Source organism: Microcaecilia unicolor, chromosome 6 (genome assembly GCF_901765095.1).
Source record: "Microcaecilia unicolor chromosome 6, aMicUni1.1, whole genome shotgun sequence".
Taxonomy (NCBI): Eukaryota; Metazoa; Chordata; class Amphibia; order Gymnophiona; family Siphonopidae; genus Microcaecilia; species Microcaecilia unicolor.
The window spans coordinates 176,225,087-176,246,163 of record NC_044036.1 but is presented as its reverse complement, the minus strand read 5'-3'; the positions used below and the strand labels follow the sequence as shown (position 1 = coordinate 176,246,163).

Below are 21,077 nucleotides of genomic sequence, written 5' to 3'. Positions count from 1 at the left end.
GTTCCGCATGTGTATGCTCGTGTAGAGCTGGTAAGACTGGATCTTGGCCACGAGCATAGAAGAATGGTAGGCCTTCCTCCCAAAGGAGTCTAAGGTTCTAGGGTCTTTGCCCGGGGGCGCCGAAGCATGCTCCCTAGAACTCTTAGCCTTCTTTAGGGCCAGATCCACAACTCCAGAGTCATGAGGCAACTGAGTGCGCATCAGCTCTGGGTCCCCATGGATCCGGTACTGGGACTCAATCTTCTTGGGAATGTGGGGATTACTTAGTGGCTTGGTCCAGTTCGCAAGCAATGTCTTTTTTAGGACATGGTGCAAGGGAACAGTGGACGCTTCCTTAGGTGGAGAAGGATAGTCCAGGAGCTCAAACATTTCAGCCCTGGGCTCGTCCTCCACAACCACCGGGAAGGGGATGGCCGTAGACATCTCCCGGACAAAGGAAGCAAAAGACAGACTCTCGGGAGGAGAAAGCTGTCTCTCAGGAGAGGGAGTGGAATCAGAAGGAAGACCCTCAGACTCCTCGTCAGAGAAATATCTGGGGTCCTCCTCTTCCTCCCACGAGGCCTCACCCTCGGTGTCAGACACAAGTTCACGAACCTGCGTCTGCAACCTCGCCCTACTCGACTCGGTGGAACCCCGTCCACGGTGGGGGCGTCGAGAGGTAGACTCCCTCGCCCGCATCGGCGAAGCTCCCTCCGCCGACGTAGTCGGGGAGCCTTCCTGGGAGGTGGCCGCTGTCGGCACCGCACGCGGGTACCGACGTCGGGGACCTCAACCTGGGCGATGGGCCAGCCGGCGCCACGCTCGACGGTACCGGAGGCGCAAGCACCGCCGGTACCGGAGGGGTAGGGCGCAACAGCTCTCCCAGAATCTCTGGGAGAACGGCCCGGAGGCTCTCGTTTAGAGCGGCTGCAGAGAAAGGCTGAGAGGTCGATGCAGGCGTCGACGTCAGAACCTGTTCCGGGCGAGGAGGCTGTTCCGGGCTGTCCAGAGTGGAGCGCATCGACACCTCCTGAACAGAGGGTGAGCGGTCCTCTCGGTGCCGATGCCTGCTGGGTGCCGAATCCCTCGGCGACCCAGAGCTCTCGGTGCCGACATGGGGAGGAGACCGGTGTCGATGCTTCTTCGACTTCTTCCGAAGCATGTCACCGGAGCTCCCTGGCACCGACGAGGACGTAGAATCCATCCGTCGCTTCCTCGGGGCCGAGACCGAAGAGGGTCGATCCCGGGGGGGCTGTACCGCAGGAGCCCTCAGGGTAGGAGGAGACCCACCCGAAGGCTCACCGCCACCAGCAGGGGAATGGACAGCCCTCACCTGCACTCCTGACGATGCACCTCCGTCCGACGACATCAGCACAGACGAAGTCTCGGTACCACCGACGTCAATGCAGTCGCCCGATGCCTCGGCGCCGATGCAGAGGTCCGATGCCTCGATGCAGTCGATGGAGCGGCAGCCAAGGAAGATGGTCCGGACGCTGACGACGTCGATGCACTCGATGCCTCCGGTGCCGATGCCGACGAAGAGCCCGAGAACAAAACGTTCCACTGGGCTAATCTCGCTACCTGAGTCCGCCTTTGTAACAGGGAACACAGACTGCAGTTCTGAGGGCGGTGCTGGGCCCCTAGACACTGAAGACACGCAGAGTGCCTATCAGTGAGCGAGATTACCCGGGCGCACTGGGTGCACTTCTTGAAGCCGCTGGAAGGCTTCGATGTCATGGGCGGAAAAATCACACCGGCGAAATCAAAAGCCAAAATGGCGAAAATTGAAGCACCAAAATTTAGAGGGAGAAAAATCTCGACCGAGGCCAAAAGAGGCCTACCCCGACAACGAAAGAAAACTTACGGGGCAAAAACTGAGAAATACAGGAAGGGCAGAAAACCCGAAAGGGTCTTCCGGAACACTACCGGAGCGCTTCCCGAACTTTTTCAAGGAAAAAACAGCAAAAAACACGTCGAAAAGGACGCGCGAGGTCGACTCTCTGGGGCACGAACGGCGTAACACGACCGTACCGAGCGCGGACTGGCCGGCTCGAGCCGGTTTCGGCCGGGAAGACGGCCGCGCATGCGCGGTGCGCATGGGCGCGCGAGGACTAGCAAAGGCCTTTGCTAGTAAACTTTCCGATGGAGGGGGCTGCCGAGGACGTCAACCCATCAGTGAGAACAAGCAGCCTGCTTGTCCTCGGAGAAACTACAGTATAGTAAATTTAAAACAAATCGGAGAAAATGTTTCTTCACCCAACGCGTAATTAAACTTTGGAATTCATTGCTGGAGAACGTGGTGAAGGCGGTTAGCTTAGCAGAGTTTAAAAAGGGGTTAAACGGTTTCCTAAAGGACAAAGTCCATAAACCGCTACTAAATGGACTTGGGAAAAATCCACAATTCCAGGAATAACATGTATAGAATGTTTGTACATTTGGGAAGCTTGCCAGGTGCACTTGGTCTGGATTGGCTGCTGTCATGGACAGGATGCTGGGCTCAATGGACCTTTGGTCTTTTCCCAGTGTGGCATTACTTATGTACTTATGTAATGCTGCATTTTCTTTTAAGGTACCTTGAAGAAAATGGAGTGGAGGAGTAGCCTAATGTTTAGCACAGTGGGCTCAGAACCAGGGTAATTGGCTTCAATTCCTACTGTGGCTCCTTGTGACCCTCAGCAAGCCCATTGCCCCAGGTACAAAACAGATTGTGAGCCCACTGGGGACAAAAACATACCTTTATCTAATAAGTAAATGGCTTTGATTGTACCACAGAAGGTACGCCAAGAATCTAACAAACAACTGTGGTCAAAATGGAATGAATATATACTGTGGCTGAGTGCAAACTGATCTTTGGATGTACTTTTTCATTGATAATCACACTTACAGATTTCCATTTGCCAAAAGAACTTTGGGGCATATTCAGAGGCAAGAGTCAGGTTTCAAAAAATCAGAACACTAAGGGGGTCTTTTACTAAGCTGTGGTAGAAATCAGCTGGTGGTAAACGCTAAGGCATCTAATAAATTCCTAAGGACATCTCAGCATTTACCACCAGCTTATTTCTACTGCGAGCTAAAAACGCTACTGTGGCTTAGTAAAAGACCCCCTTAGGGACCTATTTACTAAGGCATAAATCTCTAAGTTGGAGAATTCCTGGCACTTTAAGGCAGACAGTTATGTGTTTACTGCAGAGAAATGACTACTTACATGTGCTAATGACACAGCCAATAACGTGGAACACAGCTAGCTGCACCTTTGGAAGTGTAACACACGGTCCTCACCATATACACCTCTAATACGAATTTCCACATTAGCGTGAACTAACTGCCACATTAAACACCTAACAGTTAACACAGTGCCCTGTTGTCATCACATAATAAAAGCTTAAACGATAAGTCCCTAAATGATTTAAATTTTTTCCTTTATAAAAATAGTCTTACTCTTTGGTTCTTGATTTTTTTTGGGGGGTGGGTGGGGGTTGGGGAGAAAAGTAATCTCAGAGATGCAGTGGCAGGAGGAACATAGTTCAAGGTGCTACTCTTCCTGCAGGTCATCAGTGAGCATATGAAGGACATGTGTCCCTGAGTACTCAGCCAGTTTTGTCCCTTAAGATCTGCCCCTGGTCTCCTGCAATTCTGTGGCATGAGCTCAATTTGCAAGAATTGTTGTGGCCACATGGAGTCTTGACCATATCCCATAGTTTTCCATACAAATACTTCACCTGCATGAGTTGTTGCAACTTGAAGACTCTCTTGTAAATGGCTGAATTTGGAACATTGTAACGTTTGGCATTTTCAAACATTAAATTCATATCCGCCTCCAAATGGTCTAAACTCTCATATTCTTGGTTCTTCAGCTTGGTTCTACAATATAGATACATGGGATTATAAATTTTTATTCCAGTATTGAGAGCTCAGTACATGCTCCTTAATATTATATTATTTCAAAACTATTACAGTTTACAGAATATGCATTTATGGCATAAGTATTATTGCAGGTGCAAAACACAGGAGATTCCAATGAACTGTCTGCTTAAACTTACATAAGAAATGCAGTTACTTACCTGTACCAAGCATTCTCTGAGACAGGATAAATAGCCTTACATGTGGTGACATCATCCAACAAAGCCCACGTGGGAACACTCTCCAGCTTGCTTACAATAACTTTTTATAATGCTGCTCTGTGCATGTGTCTTCCTGTCACTGTTGTACAGGACCTAGCCAGTCAAATTTTTAAGCTGAAAGGATTCAACTCCAATAAGGCTTTGTTTTCTGAGAATAAGCAGGATATAATAGTTTTACATGTGGGACTCCCTAGCTACAGACTGCCTTCAACAAATGGGATTCACAAGTCACTCAACTAAACAGTTCACAATATAAAATCAATTCAATACGGAAAATGAGGCAGGATAATAAGAAAAAGGAGCCTAAATTACAGAACATTAATTAATAATACAAAGGAAGGGAATAATACATAGAAGCACTAAAATTAAATACAAATCTAAGATACAAAAGGAGGGAAGGAAGTGCTAACAGAAAACAAAGGACTGTGATAATTTATTACTGTCAAGGGGGTTGCCAACCAGGCTGTGCAACAGGCAAGGATTAATGAACAGTGATAAGCAAAACAAGAACCTGCAACATTTTTTTAAGGCAGTCTGGAACAAAAAATACATGGGCCTAGCGGGGTGAAGCTGTATTCAAGACCCAAAAGAGACTCTGAAGGACCTTCTGACCAAACTGATTGTTGCTCTGGGAGTTTTGTTTCAAAAAATAATGGGATCTGAATGAGTGAGCAAAGGCCACATTGCATCTCTACAAATTTCCTCTATGAAGGCTGATATCAAGTGAGATACCAATGCAGCCACAGTTCTGACAGTATAAACTGTAATGTGACATTCCAGAGGTAGCCCAGCCTTGGCATAAAAGAAGAAAATGCAATCTGCTAGTCAATTAGAAAGAGTGTGTTTACCGATGGCAGCCTCAATCCTGTTTGGGTCAAAAGAAATAAAAAGCTGGGTAGACTTTCTATAGGCTTTAGTTTGCTCCAGATAGACAGCCAAGGCTTTCTTGCAATCTGAAGCAAGTAGTGGGTTTTCATCTTTATGGACATGAGTTCTTGTTGGTAGAACAATTTTGGAATTCCTATATTACCTTAGGAATGGATTTAGGACGTGTGAGCACTCTATCATTATAAAAGTTTAAGGTGAAATCAGCTACTAGGGCCGAGAGTTCACCAATCACCAGCAAAAACAGTAACCCAGTCAGGCATCTAGTGGTTCAAAAGGAGCTTTCATCAGCTAGGTTAAAACGATATCAAGCTTCCATGACACTGCAGGAGATTTGATGGGAGGCTTTAATAAAACTGAGCCCTGCATAATGTGAACAACTAAAGACCGAGCAAAGAGGGGTTTACCTTCTGTTTGGTGATGATATGCAACAACTGCAGTAAGGTGAACCCTAACAGAGTTGATCTTGAACTTGACTCTGACAAGTATAAAAGGTATTCAAAAAGTCTTTGTGTAGGAAGGAAAAACAATCTAGGGCCTTGCCCTCACACTAGATGGCAAACCTCTTCCATTTAAAACTGTAGGACCTTCTAGTGGAAGCTCTTCTGGAAGCTAATAAGACCTGAGATACACTATCAGGCAAGTTCAATGAATCCACTACCACCTTCTCAACATCCAAGAAGAGAGGACTAGGGGACTAGAGGCTGGGACACAGAAGGAATCCCTGGTCCTGAGTTATGAGTGCTGGAAAAGTTTCCAATTTTCTGGAGCAAAGTTTAGAACATTCCTCTGATGTGTTCTTGACCAATCTTCTAGGATGGGATACACGTGAATGCCCAGTCTTCACAGAAATGCTGTGATAACTGCTAGGCACTTTGTAAAAACTCTTGGTGCTGACATAAGATCAAAAAGCAGTACATGTTACTAGAAGAGGCATTTCTCTACTACAAAACTCAGATACTTCCGGTAACCTGGATCGATCTCTATGTGGGTTTAAGCATCCTTAAGTCCAGAAAGCACAACCAACCTCCTTCTTGTGTCATAAATATGAGGGTGCCCAAGGAAACCATCCTGAACTTTTGTTTCACCAGATATTTGTTCACAGAAAATAAAAAGGGGTTCATAAATAGTCTCCGCATAACTGAAGACAAGAAAAACACTGGATGGAAGAAAAAGTGCAAAAATTAGAGAAACCAAATTGACACGAGCTCAGGGGAGTACAGAAAAGTGCAATCAATAAGCTTTGCAAAAAAAAAATGGCAACTGGCTACATCCCACACAAAATAGCATGCGTGAGCATGTGTGGTGCAATATTCGAAAAAGTTGTTGTAAACAAGCTGAAGAGCATTCCCAGGCAGGCCCATTTAATTTTCTGTTCCATACTGCCTTAAAAAAAAAAGTTGCAAGTTCTTGTCATGCACATGTAAAGTTACTATATCCTGCTTATCTTTGGAGAATAACATTTAGAGCAATGGTTCTCACCTTTATCACATCAAGCACATTACCACCCTTCTCATAACTTTGTTTGGCCTCTAAGTCTACCCTTGCAGCACCATCAAACAAGTGAAGAAGGTTATCTGTCTTGGCACTACAAATGGAGAGAGGTGCCAGAGAATTGCTGCTGTAATTTGCAATGATGTAGAAGTATGAGAATGAATTCTCTGCAGTCACTGCTGTAGAATCAAAATACAAAAGCTACTGAAAATGACCCCATGAACAGCAGATATTAAATTGTGAATTCTGTTGCTTTTTATCTGCCTTGGGGCTGTGTTTTTCTGATGATTGTTCATGGGGTCATTTTCCATATCTAATTGGCTTCTATGTTTTGATTTTATAGCAGTGACAGCAAAGAAGTCTCTCTCATAAAGATACATCTTTGTAATATGATAGTAGCCTCTCTCTGGTCACCTCTCTCCAGGTGCTTGCATGGATGGTTTTCCTTCCATTAGGTTTCTCACTTATTTGGTGGCACTGTGGAAGATGACTGGGGGGAGTGGTGATGACTTGATCAGTGTTAATAGCTCTTTTTGGGTGAGGAAATGGAGACTGATTGCAGCCATGGACTGAAGACACATGGCCTTGGTTAACACTGTTCTCTCCTTTCAGCTGTCAGGTGGAAAAAGACTGACTACTCCTCTCTCTTGAGGGTGGTAAATAAAATAACTGCAGGTCTTTCAACTCTAATGACAATGAAAAGTTGCCCCACTAAGTCACACGGCCTCTCTCATCTAATGTTGGGTTGGAGGGGTCGGATGGGAGTAGCTCCACTCAACTACAGAGGACTCTCTCCTCCAACAGTGGTTAGTGAATGGCCTCAGCCATCCATAGTGCCCCTCTCCTCTAGCAGTGGTCTAGGAAGAAGGGGGAGGAAGTAGTCCTATTGAGTCACATATCCTCCCTCACATTTAAAACAAGCTGAAGAAAGGTTTTGGGGGATTTATTTTTTTTTTAATTCAACACACAATGGGGTTGTGGAACTTGTTGCTGGAGGATATGGATTTTGAAAGGGTTTAAACAAGTTCCTAAATGAAAAGTCTATGAACTATTATTAGCTATGCAGACTTGAGAAAAGTAAACAGTAGCAAGTAATGGATCTTTTAGGGATCCTGCTGGGTACTTGACTTGGCCTGAACACTGCTCAAGACAGAATGCTGAACTCAATGAACCTTTAGTCTGCCCTAGTAAGACATCTTATATGCTTTGATGCCAAAATTTCTAATCAGCATTATCACAAGAAAGAACTACTTATCTTAAATTGAGCAATGTAGACAATTTCACATCTCCTGCAAATAATTTTATAGCTCCTATGGGCTGCATAAGAAGACATACAAGTCAGAATGCCTGAATAAGTACTCAATATTGGAGGTTTTTTTTGTTTTGTTTTTGCAGATGACATCAAATTATTCAGTTATTAAAGCAAATGCCAACTATTTATTTATTTTGCAAATTTATACCCCACTTTTTTCCCACGGTTTTGCAGGAAATTGAGAAATTGTAGGACTTTATAAGACTGGGCATTCAAATGGCAGACAAAATTTAATGTAGATAAGTACAGAATGATGCATATGGAAAGAATAACCCAAATGATGGTTACTTGACGCTAGGTTCCACATAGGATGCAATGTGTGCATTGAAATGAATGACACCATCCTTGGGAATCAGTTAATGTGGAAGCACAGTCTCTGAGGAAGCCGTAGAAGTGAAACGGAGCTGGGTGTTAGCTAAGTGCTCGGCGTTTTTTCTTTTAGAAATAAGATGAACATAAGTGGTTTTGGAATAAATAATAAATGAAAGTTATTTGCTATTTGCAATAAGAAACTGAAACAAATAATTTTTAGTAGGTCTACAAATATAAGTATGCATTGCCGTCTTTAATTGGGTTTCCAAGGTCAAGATCCCCCGTGTTATTCTTTTTATTACACAGAGAGACAAGATTATATCTCCCCTTATGACCGCTTTAGCCGCAGACCAAAATAATGCAGGCTAATCAATAAGTTGGAAGTTATTAAGAGTATAAAGATCCCATCTCACCTTCAAATATTTGTGAAACTCTATATCTTGACTCAAATAGGTGGGAAAATGCCCCCCCCCCCAATATTTTGGTAATAAGGCACGGACTCTAACTCCACTCACAGAACTGCATGGTCAGACACCTCTCCAGGGCCAATCACCGGGAACAAAGATCGGCAGACAAAAGTATAATGCGACCAAGTATCATGAGCCCTGGAGGTGTGTGTAAAATCTCTTTCTTCTGGGTGCAACACACGCCAAGTATCTAGTAAATCCAATTCCTCCACAAAGGAATGAAGCGCCACATTCCCAATGCTCAATCCTTTCCACGAAGAGCAATCTAATGTGTGATCCATCGCTAGATTCATATCACTTATCACCATCAAGTCATTTCCATAAGGGACAAAAATACCTAAAACAGCTATAAAAGGACTTATCAAAGGGTCTTGGCCCATACAAAACAAGCAATAAAAATTGATGACCCCTGAGCCAAACCCAGAGAAACAAATAATGGCCAGCAGTAACTTCTGTAATTAGGTCAGCCTTATACTGTAAAGATTCTTGAACAAAATTATACCCCCTCTACGAGAACTAGAGGACAAATAGAATACTTCGCTGCCACCCCCCCCCCCCCCCCAGGTTCGTCTCAGTTTAAGGTGTTATGCATCTGTAAGTCTTGTCTCTTGCAGACAGGGAATATCCACCCTGTGACGCTTTAAGGCAGACAAGATTTTACTGCATTTCATCAGGGTGGATATCCCTCCCACATTTTACGTGGTACCACTAGCCATCTACCTGGTCTCCAGATCCTTGTGTAGTAAGATGGTGAAAAATCTGAAAAAAGGAAACTAGGGTGCCCAGCCTTCCCCCTTCAGTTTCCTGTACCATCAAACCACTTTCACCTGCCCCTGACACACAATCTCACACCACGCAACCAATACAAACATCCTTCTCCAAGTCACACAACAAACAAGCAGTGCAACAACCCAAGCGTTCCACCCCCACCTACTCTTCAACCTCCCGACAACCCCCACCCCCCCTACTAGTACCCCCCATGTCTTTGCACATCATATCCACTACGCTCAAGTGCAGTGAAAGGAAGAGCACGTCTTGATGCATGGGTCCCCGCATCCCACAGTAAGGCATTAACATCAAAAGAACCTACATGAACAGGAAATATATCAGGATAACATGGGGGTCACGTGATGGCATCGACCTGAGCGGACGTCTTTGGCTCGGCTTCCCTCTCCCCTGCTGATTAAATCTGCAATTATACCATTTTCAAGCCTAATTTCCTATGGGAAAACTACTAATGAGCATTGGGAAAGCCAAACGAACCCTTTTGGCAAGTGAAAGCAACTGGACCTTTGTGGTATGCCGGCTAAAAATGCGCGAGTGGGCGTGAAAAAGCTGCACTTACTCCAAAAAAATGGCGGCGACCGCGTCTCCAGTGAAACTCCAGCTGGCTCTCTCCGATGACAATGTCCAGGTGTCCATCAGGAACTTATCACAACTACTTGATGACAAATTGGCAAAATTGCACTCTAGCATGGAGGAGCTAAAAGATTCTGTAGCTGGCCATGCAGTGAGAATCCAGCATGTGAAAGAACGTGTCTCACCCAGGAGGATCTGGCAAAATTGATGCTGGGAAGACTGAGTGCATTAGAAGCGCAAGTACATATCCTGACTGACAGGGTAGAAGATCAAGAAAACAGGGGTAGAAGGAAAAACTTACGAATCATTGGTGTTCCGGATGACATACCCAATTCTGCTCTTATGGAGCTTGCTGACGAATGGCTGCCGCAGGCTCTGGGATTCCACTCTGAGATAGGCCCAGTGCAAGTGGAGCGTATACATCGGATTGGAGTCAAGAGAGATAATGTTGCCACAGCCGAGCCCGATAATAGTGCGTTTCCTCAACTACGCGATTAAAGCTAAACTACTAGAACTTTTCAGGAAACAGCAATCCTTGGACTACAAAGGAGCTCAGCTGTTGTTGTTTCAGGATTTCTCAGTGCGCGTGGTGGAGCAGCATAAGTTGTTGGCACCTTATTGCTCCCAACTATTTTCGAGAGGGGTAAAGTTTGCTTTCCAATACCCAGCTCAGGTTCGCATCACCCATGATAATCATACAGTAACCCTAACCAAGATTGAGGAATTACGGGCGTTTGTGGACAAATTACCTAAATCTACTTGGCATTGATAGCTGCTAAAGCTGGAGAGATTCGATACAAGAAGTGTTACTTGTTCATTTGCACCCTGGACAAATCCAATGTAGTTTATGCTCTGTCAGTTTGAGATGCGGGCTGGATAAGTCTGAGTTCTTCTGTTATTGGCAAAGACTCGGGTTGTATACCCGTGGCCAACTTTGACTAAATGTAGCGTACAGACTCTTTTTGCTATTACTGTTTGGCTGTGTTTTCACTGCCGAGGTGTGTAGTATGTACTGTTTGTGGGTATTTTCAGCGGCGGGAGGGGAGGAGGGAGGGAACTATGGAAATTGGGGTGTATAGAGCCACTTTGGCTTTTGGGGAATTAGAATTAGGATTGGAAAAGGGTGGGGGAAGGGCTGGGGAGTGGATGTGTGTTGATTTTAGCATGTTTTGGATGATAGTGGGGAGTATGGCATGTGTGTGGGCTAGTTGGGGTATGCTTGTGGAAAGAAGGGCTGTTGGGGGGAACTGGGGGGTTTAAGGGGAGGAGGGATTCACATGGCTGGGGGGAACAGGACGAGGGGGGGGGTTGGCAATTCCTGTGTCCGGGATTTGCTTACAAGGGTGCAAAAGCAGTTTCTCTGTGTGTCTTCCGGGGGGCGGGGGTTGGCTGGGACGCCACCCCTGGGAGGGTGTCACCTACATTTACTCTCTCTGACACCCTTGTGTTTGGATGGAATGGTGAGAAGTGTTCGGGTGGCCACTTTAAACGTTGACGGCATACATTCGCCGGTCAAAAGTACAAAAATACCTAGCTATAGCAGACGCATGAAGGTAGACGATTTGCTTCTCCAGGAGACGCATCTCTCCCACTCAGAACATGTGAAACTAAAAAAGAATTGGGTTGGCGAGTTGGCTTTTGCCTCCTATAATAATAGGCAGAGGGGAGTGGCTATTCTTATTCATAGAGTCATACAAGATCCCGAGGGGTGGTTTGTCATTTGGCTGGGAGCAATTCAGGGAATAAGGGTGGCTCTGTGCTCAGTGTATGCCCCAAATTTGTACTCCCACAAATTTTTCTCTGACGTTCTGGCAGTTCTGACCCCGCTGAACAAGTATAAGTTAGTAGTGGGGGGAGACTTTAACATCACTGCAGACTCACTAATTGATTGCAGCCGTCCCAAACCCAGGATGAAAGGAGCTGAAGGAAAGGGTGTAAATTTTCTGATGCATGAGTTGGGCTTGCTGGATGCCTGGCATGTCCTTAACCCTGTTCATGACTATACTTTTAGTCACATGTTCACAAGGTATATGCCCGATTGGATTATGTATTGCTCTCTCCCTCAATGCTATCTTCAGTGCGTGCGGCAGGCATAGATGCTGGGGTAGTATCAGATCATAACCTGGTATGGGTAGATGTGGGACTGTTTAAGGGGCCAGGTGCTGTTGGCTGGCGGATGAATCCTGCACTATATCAAGATCCTTTTTTTCCTGAGTATTTAGTGGAAGAGTGGCGAAATTTCCTAACAGAGAACGAAGTTGGAGAGGTGGACCCCATAATGTTTTGGGAGGCTGGCAAGGCGGTGCTGAGGGGGAAAATCATTGCATACACAAGTCGCACCTGCAGGGAGAGAGATGAAGAGCTTCTTAAGTTATTAACTGTCACGTTTTCACAGCAGGAAACTGGGTTGTGAGCCTTTGGGCCACTGCCGAGGAGCGGCAGGCAAAACCACCCCACACCAGAGGCAAGGCAGAACTCTGATAAAGAGTTAGGCTTCACCTGCACATGGCCACCTTTCACCAGTAGTTGAGCCCCTGGCTGCTGGCAGGACTTATAGGACAGGGCAGGAATGGATAACAGCTAGGCAGCACAGGGAGTGAGGGTCAGAGGGAAAAGGAATGAACATGGGCAGCAAGGCAGGAAACTGGGCTGGGACTCACAGATAGACAACGCAACACAAGGCAGGGAAAGTACAAGCTAGGGGACAGAAACTGGAAGCTACAAGCAGCCACTAAAGACAGACAACACAGAGACCTAAGCACGACACAAAGAACTGCAAACAAGGAACAAGACTAAGAAACAAGCAAACCCTAAACTAAACAGAGACTAACTAAAAACAGACAAGAATTTCAGGCAAGAACTAGACTGAGCAGAAGTGCAAACAACACCCCAAAAAACCTCAGGGCCTTAGGTGATGCAAAGGCAAAGGCAGAGAGGTTCCAAATGGCTAATAAGCCTAGCAGCAGCTGAGGCTCAGTTGCAGCAATCACCAGGCAACTACGGGTGCTGTGTAGGTCCAAACAAAACAAGCAAGTCTGGCAGCCCGGAAGATCCGGACCGGACTAGGCTGAAATCCAGAACGGGTGACAGTAACCAGACAGTCCATTACAGCCACCAGGTCTGGCCACCAGGTGACGAGAAGAAGGAGAGCACGAAACATGGGCACAACCGTGACATTAACACAGCTTCAGGAGGCTCGAGCCTCGGCGTTGACAGGAGGCTCCCAGGGGGATAGGGATACATATTGGAAAGTCAAGAGGCAAATCAATGAGGTGTTAAATCGGAGGGCCCTACTGGATGTTCAGCTTTATAAATATAACCTGCATCTATGGGGAAACAAGGCAGGTAAACTGCTGGCAACGATGATTAGGAGTACAGCTGCCAAAAAATTAATAACACGTAAGGGATCCAAGATGGCGAAGGTGTGACTTGCACCGACAGACGCGTTCTGAATAGTGCTCAAGCTGACTCTGGAAAGAGCCTCTTACCTGCTGTTTCAGATGGGTAAGAGACGAGGGAAAGTCAGGGAGATTCCCTCTGCCCCAGGCGATAAACCCCCGCTCCAACAGCCGACGCTCGAACACTTTGGAATTGCGGCTGGCTCAGGTATGACCTCTACTCCTGCTGCTGAAGTTCGCCCCTCGGAGCTGACCGACAGTGTCGACGGGGCTTCTTTGAGCCCTGTCCCACGTACAGCACCACCCCAACCAGGAAGAGAGAGCTTTGTGGCGAGTCCTGTTGCTTCAATCCTGTCAGGTGAAAGGAGCATTCAGGGAGGGAACTTGCTCGAAGCTGGAACAAACACTGTAAACTTGAATATTCCAGAGAAAAGCTCTACTCCTGCTGTGACTGTGAGTATCCTGGAACAAGTTGCTAAAGCACCTCCACTGGTTTTTGAAGGGAAATTGGAAAGACTTGCTGTAGTGACATTAGGGTCACTTTGGGATTTAAATTCCACAACTCTCTCTGCTTTACAAACTATGATAGTAAAGAATTCTGAAACTATCAAGGTTTTGACTGGGTCTACATTGAAACAATTACAAATTAATGATCTCCAAGCAGCTGAGGTAAAAGCCCTCTCTGGCAAACTTGAAAAAATGGAAATCATGGAGCAGTCTTTGATTAAAGAAAGGAATTTTGCCTCTAAACGCTTGGAATATTTGGAGAAATCAATCAAAGAGACTTAACCTAAAAATTATTAACTTTCCTAAATCTCTACTTGTGTCACCAGTACAAATGGTTAAGAAATATTTAGTAGAAATCCTGGGACTACCTGAAAATTCTTTACCACCTATTACAAGGGCATACTATTTGCAAATTACTGGGAAAAACCCAGATAATTTAAACCCTCAAGGTGTAATGAACTTGACTGAGTTCCTGGAATCATCTCTGGAGGTTGTCATGCAAAGAACTACTTTGTTAGTGACATTTGCATTAGAATTAGATAGAGATGCTGTACTCAGACTGACCTTGAGGCATTTGAATTCTTTATTTTTAGGTTCAAAAGTAAGGGTTTTCCCGGATTTATCCAGGGAAACCCAAAAGAGAAGAAACTTATTTCTTTTACAGCGTCCTAGGGTAGTAGCTTTAGGAGCAAATTTTCAATTGAAATTTCCTTGTGTTTGTAGGATACTGTATCAAACAAAGCAATACCAATTTTTTGAACCTAAGCAGTTAGAGGATTTTCTATTAAGCAAAGAGAGTGTAATTGTGAAAATTTAATCCTGAATGTAACACTGTATAGTAGCTTGGATTAAGTCAACAGAGCATGGTGCAGTCTTTGGTTTAACAATTAGAGAATAGGCTTTATATTAGCTTATAATTTAATTTCTTTTTCTTGGATCAATTCCTAAATTATGGTCGATAAGAGGGTTTTTTTCTATTTCTCTTTGTATTACTGTTTTCCTATGATGATGTTGCATATTTTGTGTATTTTATTCAAGATTTATTGAATATTGTAATTATTAAAATTTGAAAAAAAAAATTAATAACACGTATTAGGGCCCGGTCTGGGACTGTGCTTTACAAGGGAGAGGATATTCAGAAAGCTTTTGTTGACTTCTACCAGTCATTGTACGATTCTGGTCACTGTGACGTGCAAGAGCGGGAGGCCTTCTTTGAGGGCCTCCGTATGCCGGCTTTGTCATTTAAACAATTGGAAAGCCTGAATGCGTCTTTTCAAGGAGCTGAGATCCAACAAGCCATAAAGAAACTAAAATTAGCAAAAGCGCCTGGGCCAGATGGATTGGGGGTTGAATTTTATAAGATTCTGGGGACTCAGTTAATTGGCCCCTTCGCAGATTTATGCCAGGCTTTGTGTAATAGCGCTATAGAAATGATAAGTAGTAGTAGTAGTAATCCCAACCAGCAGACTGGGTATTTGACACATGCCACTATAGTGGTGTTGCCGAAACCTGGGCGGAATCAGGAGCAGTTGGGTTCATATCGACCTATATCTCTGTTGAACCAAGACATTAAGAACTTTGCTAGTATACTGGTCGCTAGACTGGGCAAGGTATTACCCTGCTTGGTCCATGGGGATCAAACAGGCTTTGTACCTGGCATATACGCTTCCACTAACATTTTGCATGCGTTGAGGGCCCTGCAGGTGAAAAGGGGCTGACCAGGAGATGCAATTATCACTAGCCTTGATGCCTAAAAGGCGTTTGACAAAGTTCTGTGGGATTATTTGTTTTGGGTTCTACGCAGATTTTGATTAATGGGAGCCTCACTGAGAAGTTTGGCCTGGAGCGGGGAACGCGGCAGGGGTGTCCCCTTTCTCCTATGTTATTTGTCCTTGCGCTGAAACCGCTGGCCTGCAAGATTCGCCAAGCAACAGAGTTGGAGAGTATTCGGGTGGGGTCACAAGAATATAAAATCAATCTTTTCGCAGATGATATGCTGAATTTTTTGGAACAGGCGTCTCGGGGGATTCCCGTCTTGGTGAATTTAATACAAAGGTCTGGCAGTTTCTCGGGGCTCAGAATTAATTTTGAAAAGTCAGAAGCAATGGCACTTTTTTTTTCTTATTTTACTTTTCTATAGCCTTCCTTTAGTAATGTACTCGATTAGTGTGTTTATTTCTTAATCATTGTGATGCAGTACGCTCTTCATTTAAAGTACTAATAAAGAGTTTCATTTACCCAATACAAATCCAAAAGAATCTGTAGTATTTTATTCTGTGAGCAGTCTGTGGTGATCAAGTGAGCAGGCTGCAATACCAAAGCAATACAAGTGGTTAGTGCAGCGGACTTTGATCCTGGGGAACTGCAGCTCCTTGTGACTCTGGGAAAGTCACTTAACCCTCCATTGCCCCAGGTATAAATAAGTACTTGTATATACAATGTAAACCACCTTGAATGTAGTTGCAAAAACCACAGGAAGGCGGTATATCAAGTCCCATTTCCCTTTCCCTTCTGCTGTCTGGAACATCAGCAAGAACCCTGTCTAGACTGGGAGGAGCAGGATGGCAGAGGATATTTGCAACTATGAGAATAACAGGATTTCTGTTGCCCTCCACTCATATACCTATTATAAGAAGGGGTTAGGTCAGAAGTGGGCCTAGAGAATCTTAAGAGTGTCGCTGTGGTGCATGATGAGAGGGGCAGCCTCATCTTATCTCAAAGAGATTCTCTCCATGGCATGGCACAAGCTTTTCCTGTACATCCTGTCAGCTCGGAAGACCTCAGCCAGGTGAGTCTGCAGGCGCCAATATCCTCAGCAAAAACTCAATGTCATATTGAAAATATCATAGGTCACACAGACCATGTATTTTCCCCACACTCCTTCCCTTTGGTTACTAGTGAGCAGAGGTCTTTGACTTCCTCTCTAGGAGGAAGAGTGTAAATGAACTACATAACATTGCATATTTATTTATTTATTTTGTTAGTTACATTTGTACCCCGCGCTTTCCAACTCATGGCAGGCTCAATGCAGCTTACATGGGGCAATGGAGGGTTAAGTGACTTGCCCAGAGTCACAAGGAGCTGCCTGTGCCTGAAGTGGGAATCGAACTCAGTTCCTCATATAATGTTCCACAAGTCCATGCCCACAAACAGCTGGTAGGATGCTATGCAAGACACAAGCACAGTATTCTGAAACTGTTTGACAATCTCAGTCTATGGGGACCTTCTGTTATTGGCCCAGTTACTGCAAGCTCAAATGAGGCAGGGAAACAACAAGAGTGTAGCCATTGAAAGATTTCATAGAGAGACTGATGGGATAGGGAGATGAGAAAGACACATTAAATCAATGGGGCAACATTAGCAGTTTGGCTAGACAGGTTGGATAGATGGACCAAGTGGTATTTATCTACTGTCATTTATTATGTTACTACATTACAGTCATTGATAGATAGCAATATGCAGTACTGTGCAACAGCGACATCTGCTGGTCAAGGTGATGGGATTGAGAGGGGGGAAAAGAAGGGGACTGGTGGGAGGACTTAGGTCAGGGTGACAGGTAAAACAAAGAGAACACCACCTTCAGGTGCAGCAATTTGGGGGGGGGGGGGAGGGGAGGCACTAGGATGGCCTGATGTATTAAACTTTTTTCCCCACCAAAAACAAAAGGAAAACAGCCTTAGAAAATCAGGTCCTAAAGAGACCACAGGAGATCTTCAGAGGAAAACCATAAAATTTCTATCTCTAGCTCCAACTTTTCAATTTATGTGATAACAATGGGGGAGGTTATAAAAGTTCTCAATTTCTGGTTCCTAGGATTTCAGCTAGCTTAAAAGAATCTGTCAAGGCTTCTCATAACTACACTAGTTTGATACATGGAGCAGACACTATTCTTAATTCATGTAATTCACACTCACACTTTCTTACCTAATTTGCTGCAATGAGATGGGAACCTTGATTTGTTGATAATAGTCAGGATACTTCTTTTTTGATGGCAAATGGAAAAAGGGCTCAGCTATAAGTTGTCCTTTGTTGTTTCTAAAGCCCCTAACTGTTTCATAAAGCTGATATAAGGGATTAGACATATCCATAAATGAACCACTGCTTTCTGCTTCAGACTCTCCTTCTTCATCTCGTCCAGAGGAGACTAGAACAGAAGACACATTAAATCGATGAGGCAACACTTGCAGTTTGGCTAGCCAGGTTGGATGGATGGACCAAGTGGTATTTATCTGCTGTCATTTATTATGTTACTACATTACATTGATAGATAGGGATATGCAGCATTGTGCAACAGCGACATCTGCTGGCCAAGTTCAAAGTGCATACATACCAGGTTCCAGAGAAAGCTGCAGTCTGTGGCCTCTGGATGGAAACTGTTGTTGAAGTGGCTGGGCTAGAGAGGTAGGAGATAAAACAGAAAATCCCCAGGTGTCAATGAAGGTTTATAACTACAACCACAGCAGAAGCCAGCTCTGGATCCAACTGACCCTAACGCCCAAAGGAGAAGGAAATAGCTGCCAGGCAAAAGGAAAATAAATTAAATATTACCTTACACTGTCAAACCATGAATTATTCAATTACCTTAGAATATTGGAATGAAAATACACTGTAATTAGCTAGTCATAAAAGTCACAGCCAGGGATTTTAAAATTTCTCCAAGAATTACTTGCCAGGGACCAAATGCATTTGCTATGTACTCCCAATTCCCTCTCTTCTCCCCTATAATTTATTTTTTGGGACATGGAAAAAGTTGATAAGTATAATTCTTCTAATGTAAATGCACACCCCACACCAATGCTGCCATCTCACTTTCCGCCACTTCTCAATCCCTTCTCTCCTCTACCTCATCTCATGCTGGATAATTAGTCCCTCTCCTTTCCAGTGCACCCTGCATCGCTTTGGTCCTCTCTTTTTGTTCTCTCTCCTTCCCTATTTTTCCCCCTTGTAATTTTCTTACTTCATCCTTCACTCCGACTGTTTCCTGTTCTCTTCTCCCTTCTCACTTTCTATCTTCTTCCCTCCCCATCTATGTCTCACCTGCTGCATCAAGTCCTCAATTGAGATAACCTAGTCATCTGCCACCTCCTAAGTCTGGGCCTGACTGGAGTCAAAGACACTTCTGTTGTCTCCCCTAGCTCCTGGCCCATCATCTCAGAAACCAAAGTTATTTACCTGTAACAGGTATTCTCTGAGGAAAGCAGGACAGAAGTCCTTATAAGCGGGTGATGTCAACCAAAAGAACCCAGCATGGGAAAGTTTCCCTTAGCTTTAGAAACTTATGGAGCTTCTTAAGGCTTTGACCAGGTATGTGCAGCATTTCTCAGGCTGCAAAGTTGTACAGGAACATATCAGTTCCATACTCCACTCAATATGGAAACCAAATGCGTGAAACAATTCTTCCCGAGGGAAACATTTCGCAGCCTGATACAATCAATGGTACTAAGCCACATCGACTACTGCAAAGGTATTCTCCGAGGACAGCAGGCTGATTGTTCTCACGAATGGGTGATGTCCACGGCAGCCCCTCTGATCAGAGATCTTCACTAGCAACAGTGTTTGCTAGCCCTCGCGTGCGCATGCACTGTGCGCCATGCTCGACCGTCTTCCCGCCCGAACGCGCTCGTGTTCGTCAGTCCAGTACATAGCAAAGACATAGACAAGGGAAGACACAACTCCAAAGGGGAGGCAGGCGGGTTGGTGAGAACAATCAGCCTGTTGTCATCAGAGAATACCTTCTACAGGTATATAGCTTTCACTTTCTCCGAGGACAAGCAAGCTGCTTGTTCTCACGAATGGGGTATCCCTAGCCCCCAGGCTCACTCAAAACAACAAACAGGGTCAATTGGGCCTCGCAACGGCGAGGACATAACTGAGATTGACCTAAACTTATCCAACTAACAGAGTGCAGCCTGGAACAGAATAAAAATGAGCCTAGGGGGGTGGAGTTGGATTCTAAACCCCCGAACAGATTCTGCAGCATCGACTGCCCGAACCGACTGTCGCGTCGGGTATCCTGCTGAAGGCAGTAATGAGATGTGAATGTGTGGACGGATGACCACGTCGCAGCGTTGCAAATCTCTTAAATAGAGGCTGACTTCAAGTGGGCCACTGACGCCGCCATGGCTCTAACACTATGAGCCGTGACATGACACTCAAGAGTCAGCCCAGACTGGGCGTAAGTGAAGGAAATGCAATATGCTAGCCAATTAGAGATGGTGCGTTTCCCGACAGCCACTCCCCTTCTGTTGGGATCAAAAGAAACAAACAATTGGGCGGACTGTGTGGGGCTGTGCCGCTCCAGATAGAAGGCCAATGCTCGTTTGCAGTCCAATGTGTGCAGCTGGCGTTCAGCAGGGCGGGTATGAGGACGGGGAAAGAATGTTGGCAAGACAATTGACTGGTTCAGATGGAACTCCGACACCACCTTCAGCAAGAACCTAGGGTGAGTACGGAGGACTACTCTGTTATGATGAAATTTGGTATAAGGAGCATGAGCTACCAAGGCTTGAAACTCACTGACTCTGCGAGCTGAAGTAACTGCCACCAAGAAAATGACCTTCCAGGTCAAGTACTTCAGATGGCATGAATTCAGTGGCTCGAAAGGAGGTTTCATCAGCTGGGTGAGAACGACATTGAGATCCCATGACACTGTAGGAGGTTTGACAGGGGGGGCTTTGACACATGCACTGTGGAGGCCATGTGGCCGAGCAATCTCAACATCTGCCGAGCTGTGATCTGCTGAGACGCCCTCACCCAGAAAAACGACGGACAGAAGATTGTCGGTCCTTGCTTCCGGAAGGTAGGCACGAGCTGTCTGAGAATCCAGCAGAGCTCCTATGATTTCGAGTTTTTGAACTGGAATAAGGTGGGACTTTGGATAATTTATTACAAACCCTAGTAGCTCCAGGAGTCGAATAGTCATCTGCATGGACTGTAGAGCTCCTGCCTCGGAGGTGTTCTTCACCAGCCAATCGTCGAGGTAAGGGAACACGTGCACTCCCAGTCTGCATACAGACGCTGCTACGACAGCCAGGCATTTTGTGAACACCCTGGGCGCGGAGGCGAGACCAAAGGGCAGCACACAATACTGAAAGTGCCGTGTTCCCAGACGGAATCGAAGATACTGTCTATGAGCTGGCAGTATCGGGATATGAGTGTAAGCATCCTTTAAGTCCAGAGAGCATAGCCAATCGTTTTCCTGTATCATGGGGAGAAGGGTGCCCAGGGAAAGCATCCTGAACTT

The 21,077-nt window shown here is 45.3% G+C and overlaps 1 protein-coding gene across 8 annotated transcripts in view; it reads right to left on the bottom strand.

Annotated features, from left to right (window-relative positions):
• The window catches only part of PBRM1 (polybromo 1), a 242,852-nt gene that overhangs the window by 156,728 nt on the left and 65,047 nt on the right, over positions 1–21,077 (bottom strand). For all 8 annotated transcript variants that reach the window (XM_030207669.1, XM_030207663.1, XM_030207664.1 and 5 more), the window contains exons 11-13: positions 18,165–18,227; positions 17,759–17,978; positions 3,699–3,840 (exon numbers count right to left, since the gene is read on the bottom strand). In XM_030207669.1, the coding sequence (XP_030063529.1) occupies positions 3,699–3,840; positions 17,759–17,978; positions 18,165–18,227 (425 nt within the window). The remainder of the gene's footprint in view (positions 1–3,698; positions 3,841–17,758; positions 17,979–18,164; positions 18,228–21,077) is intronic.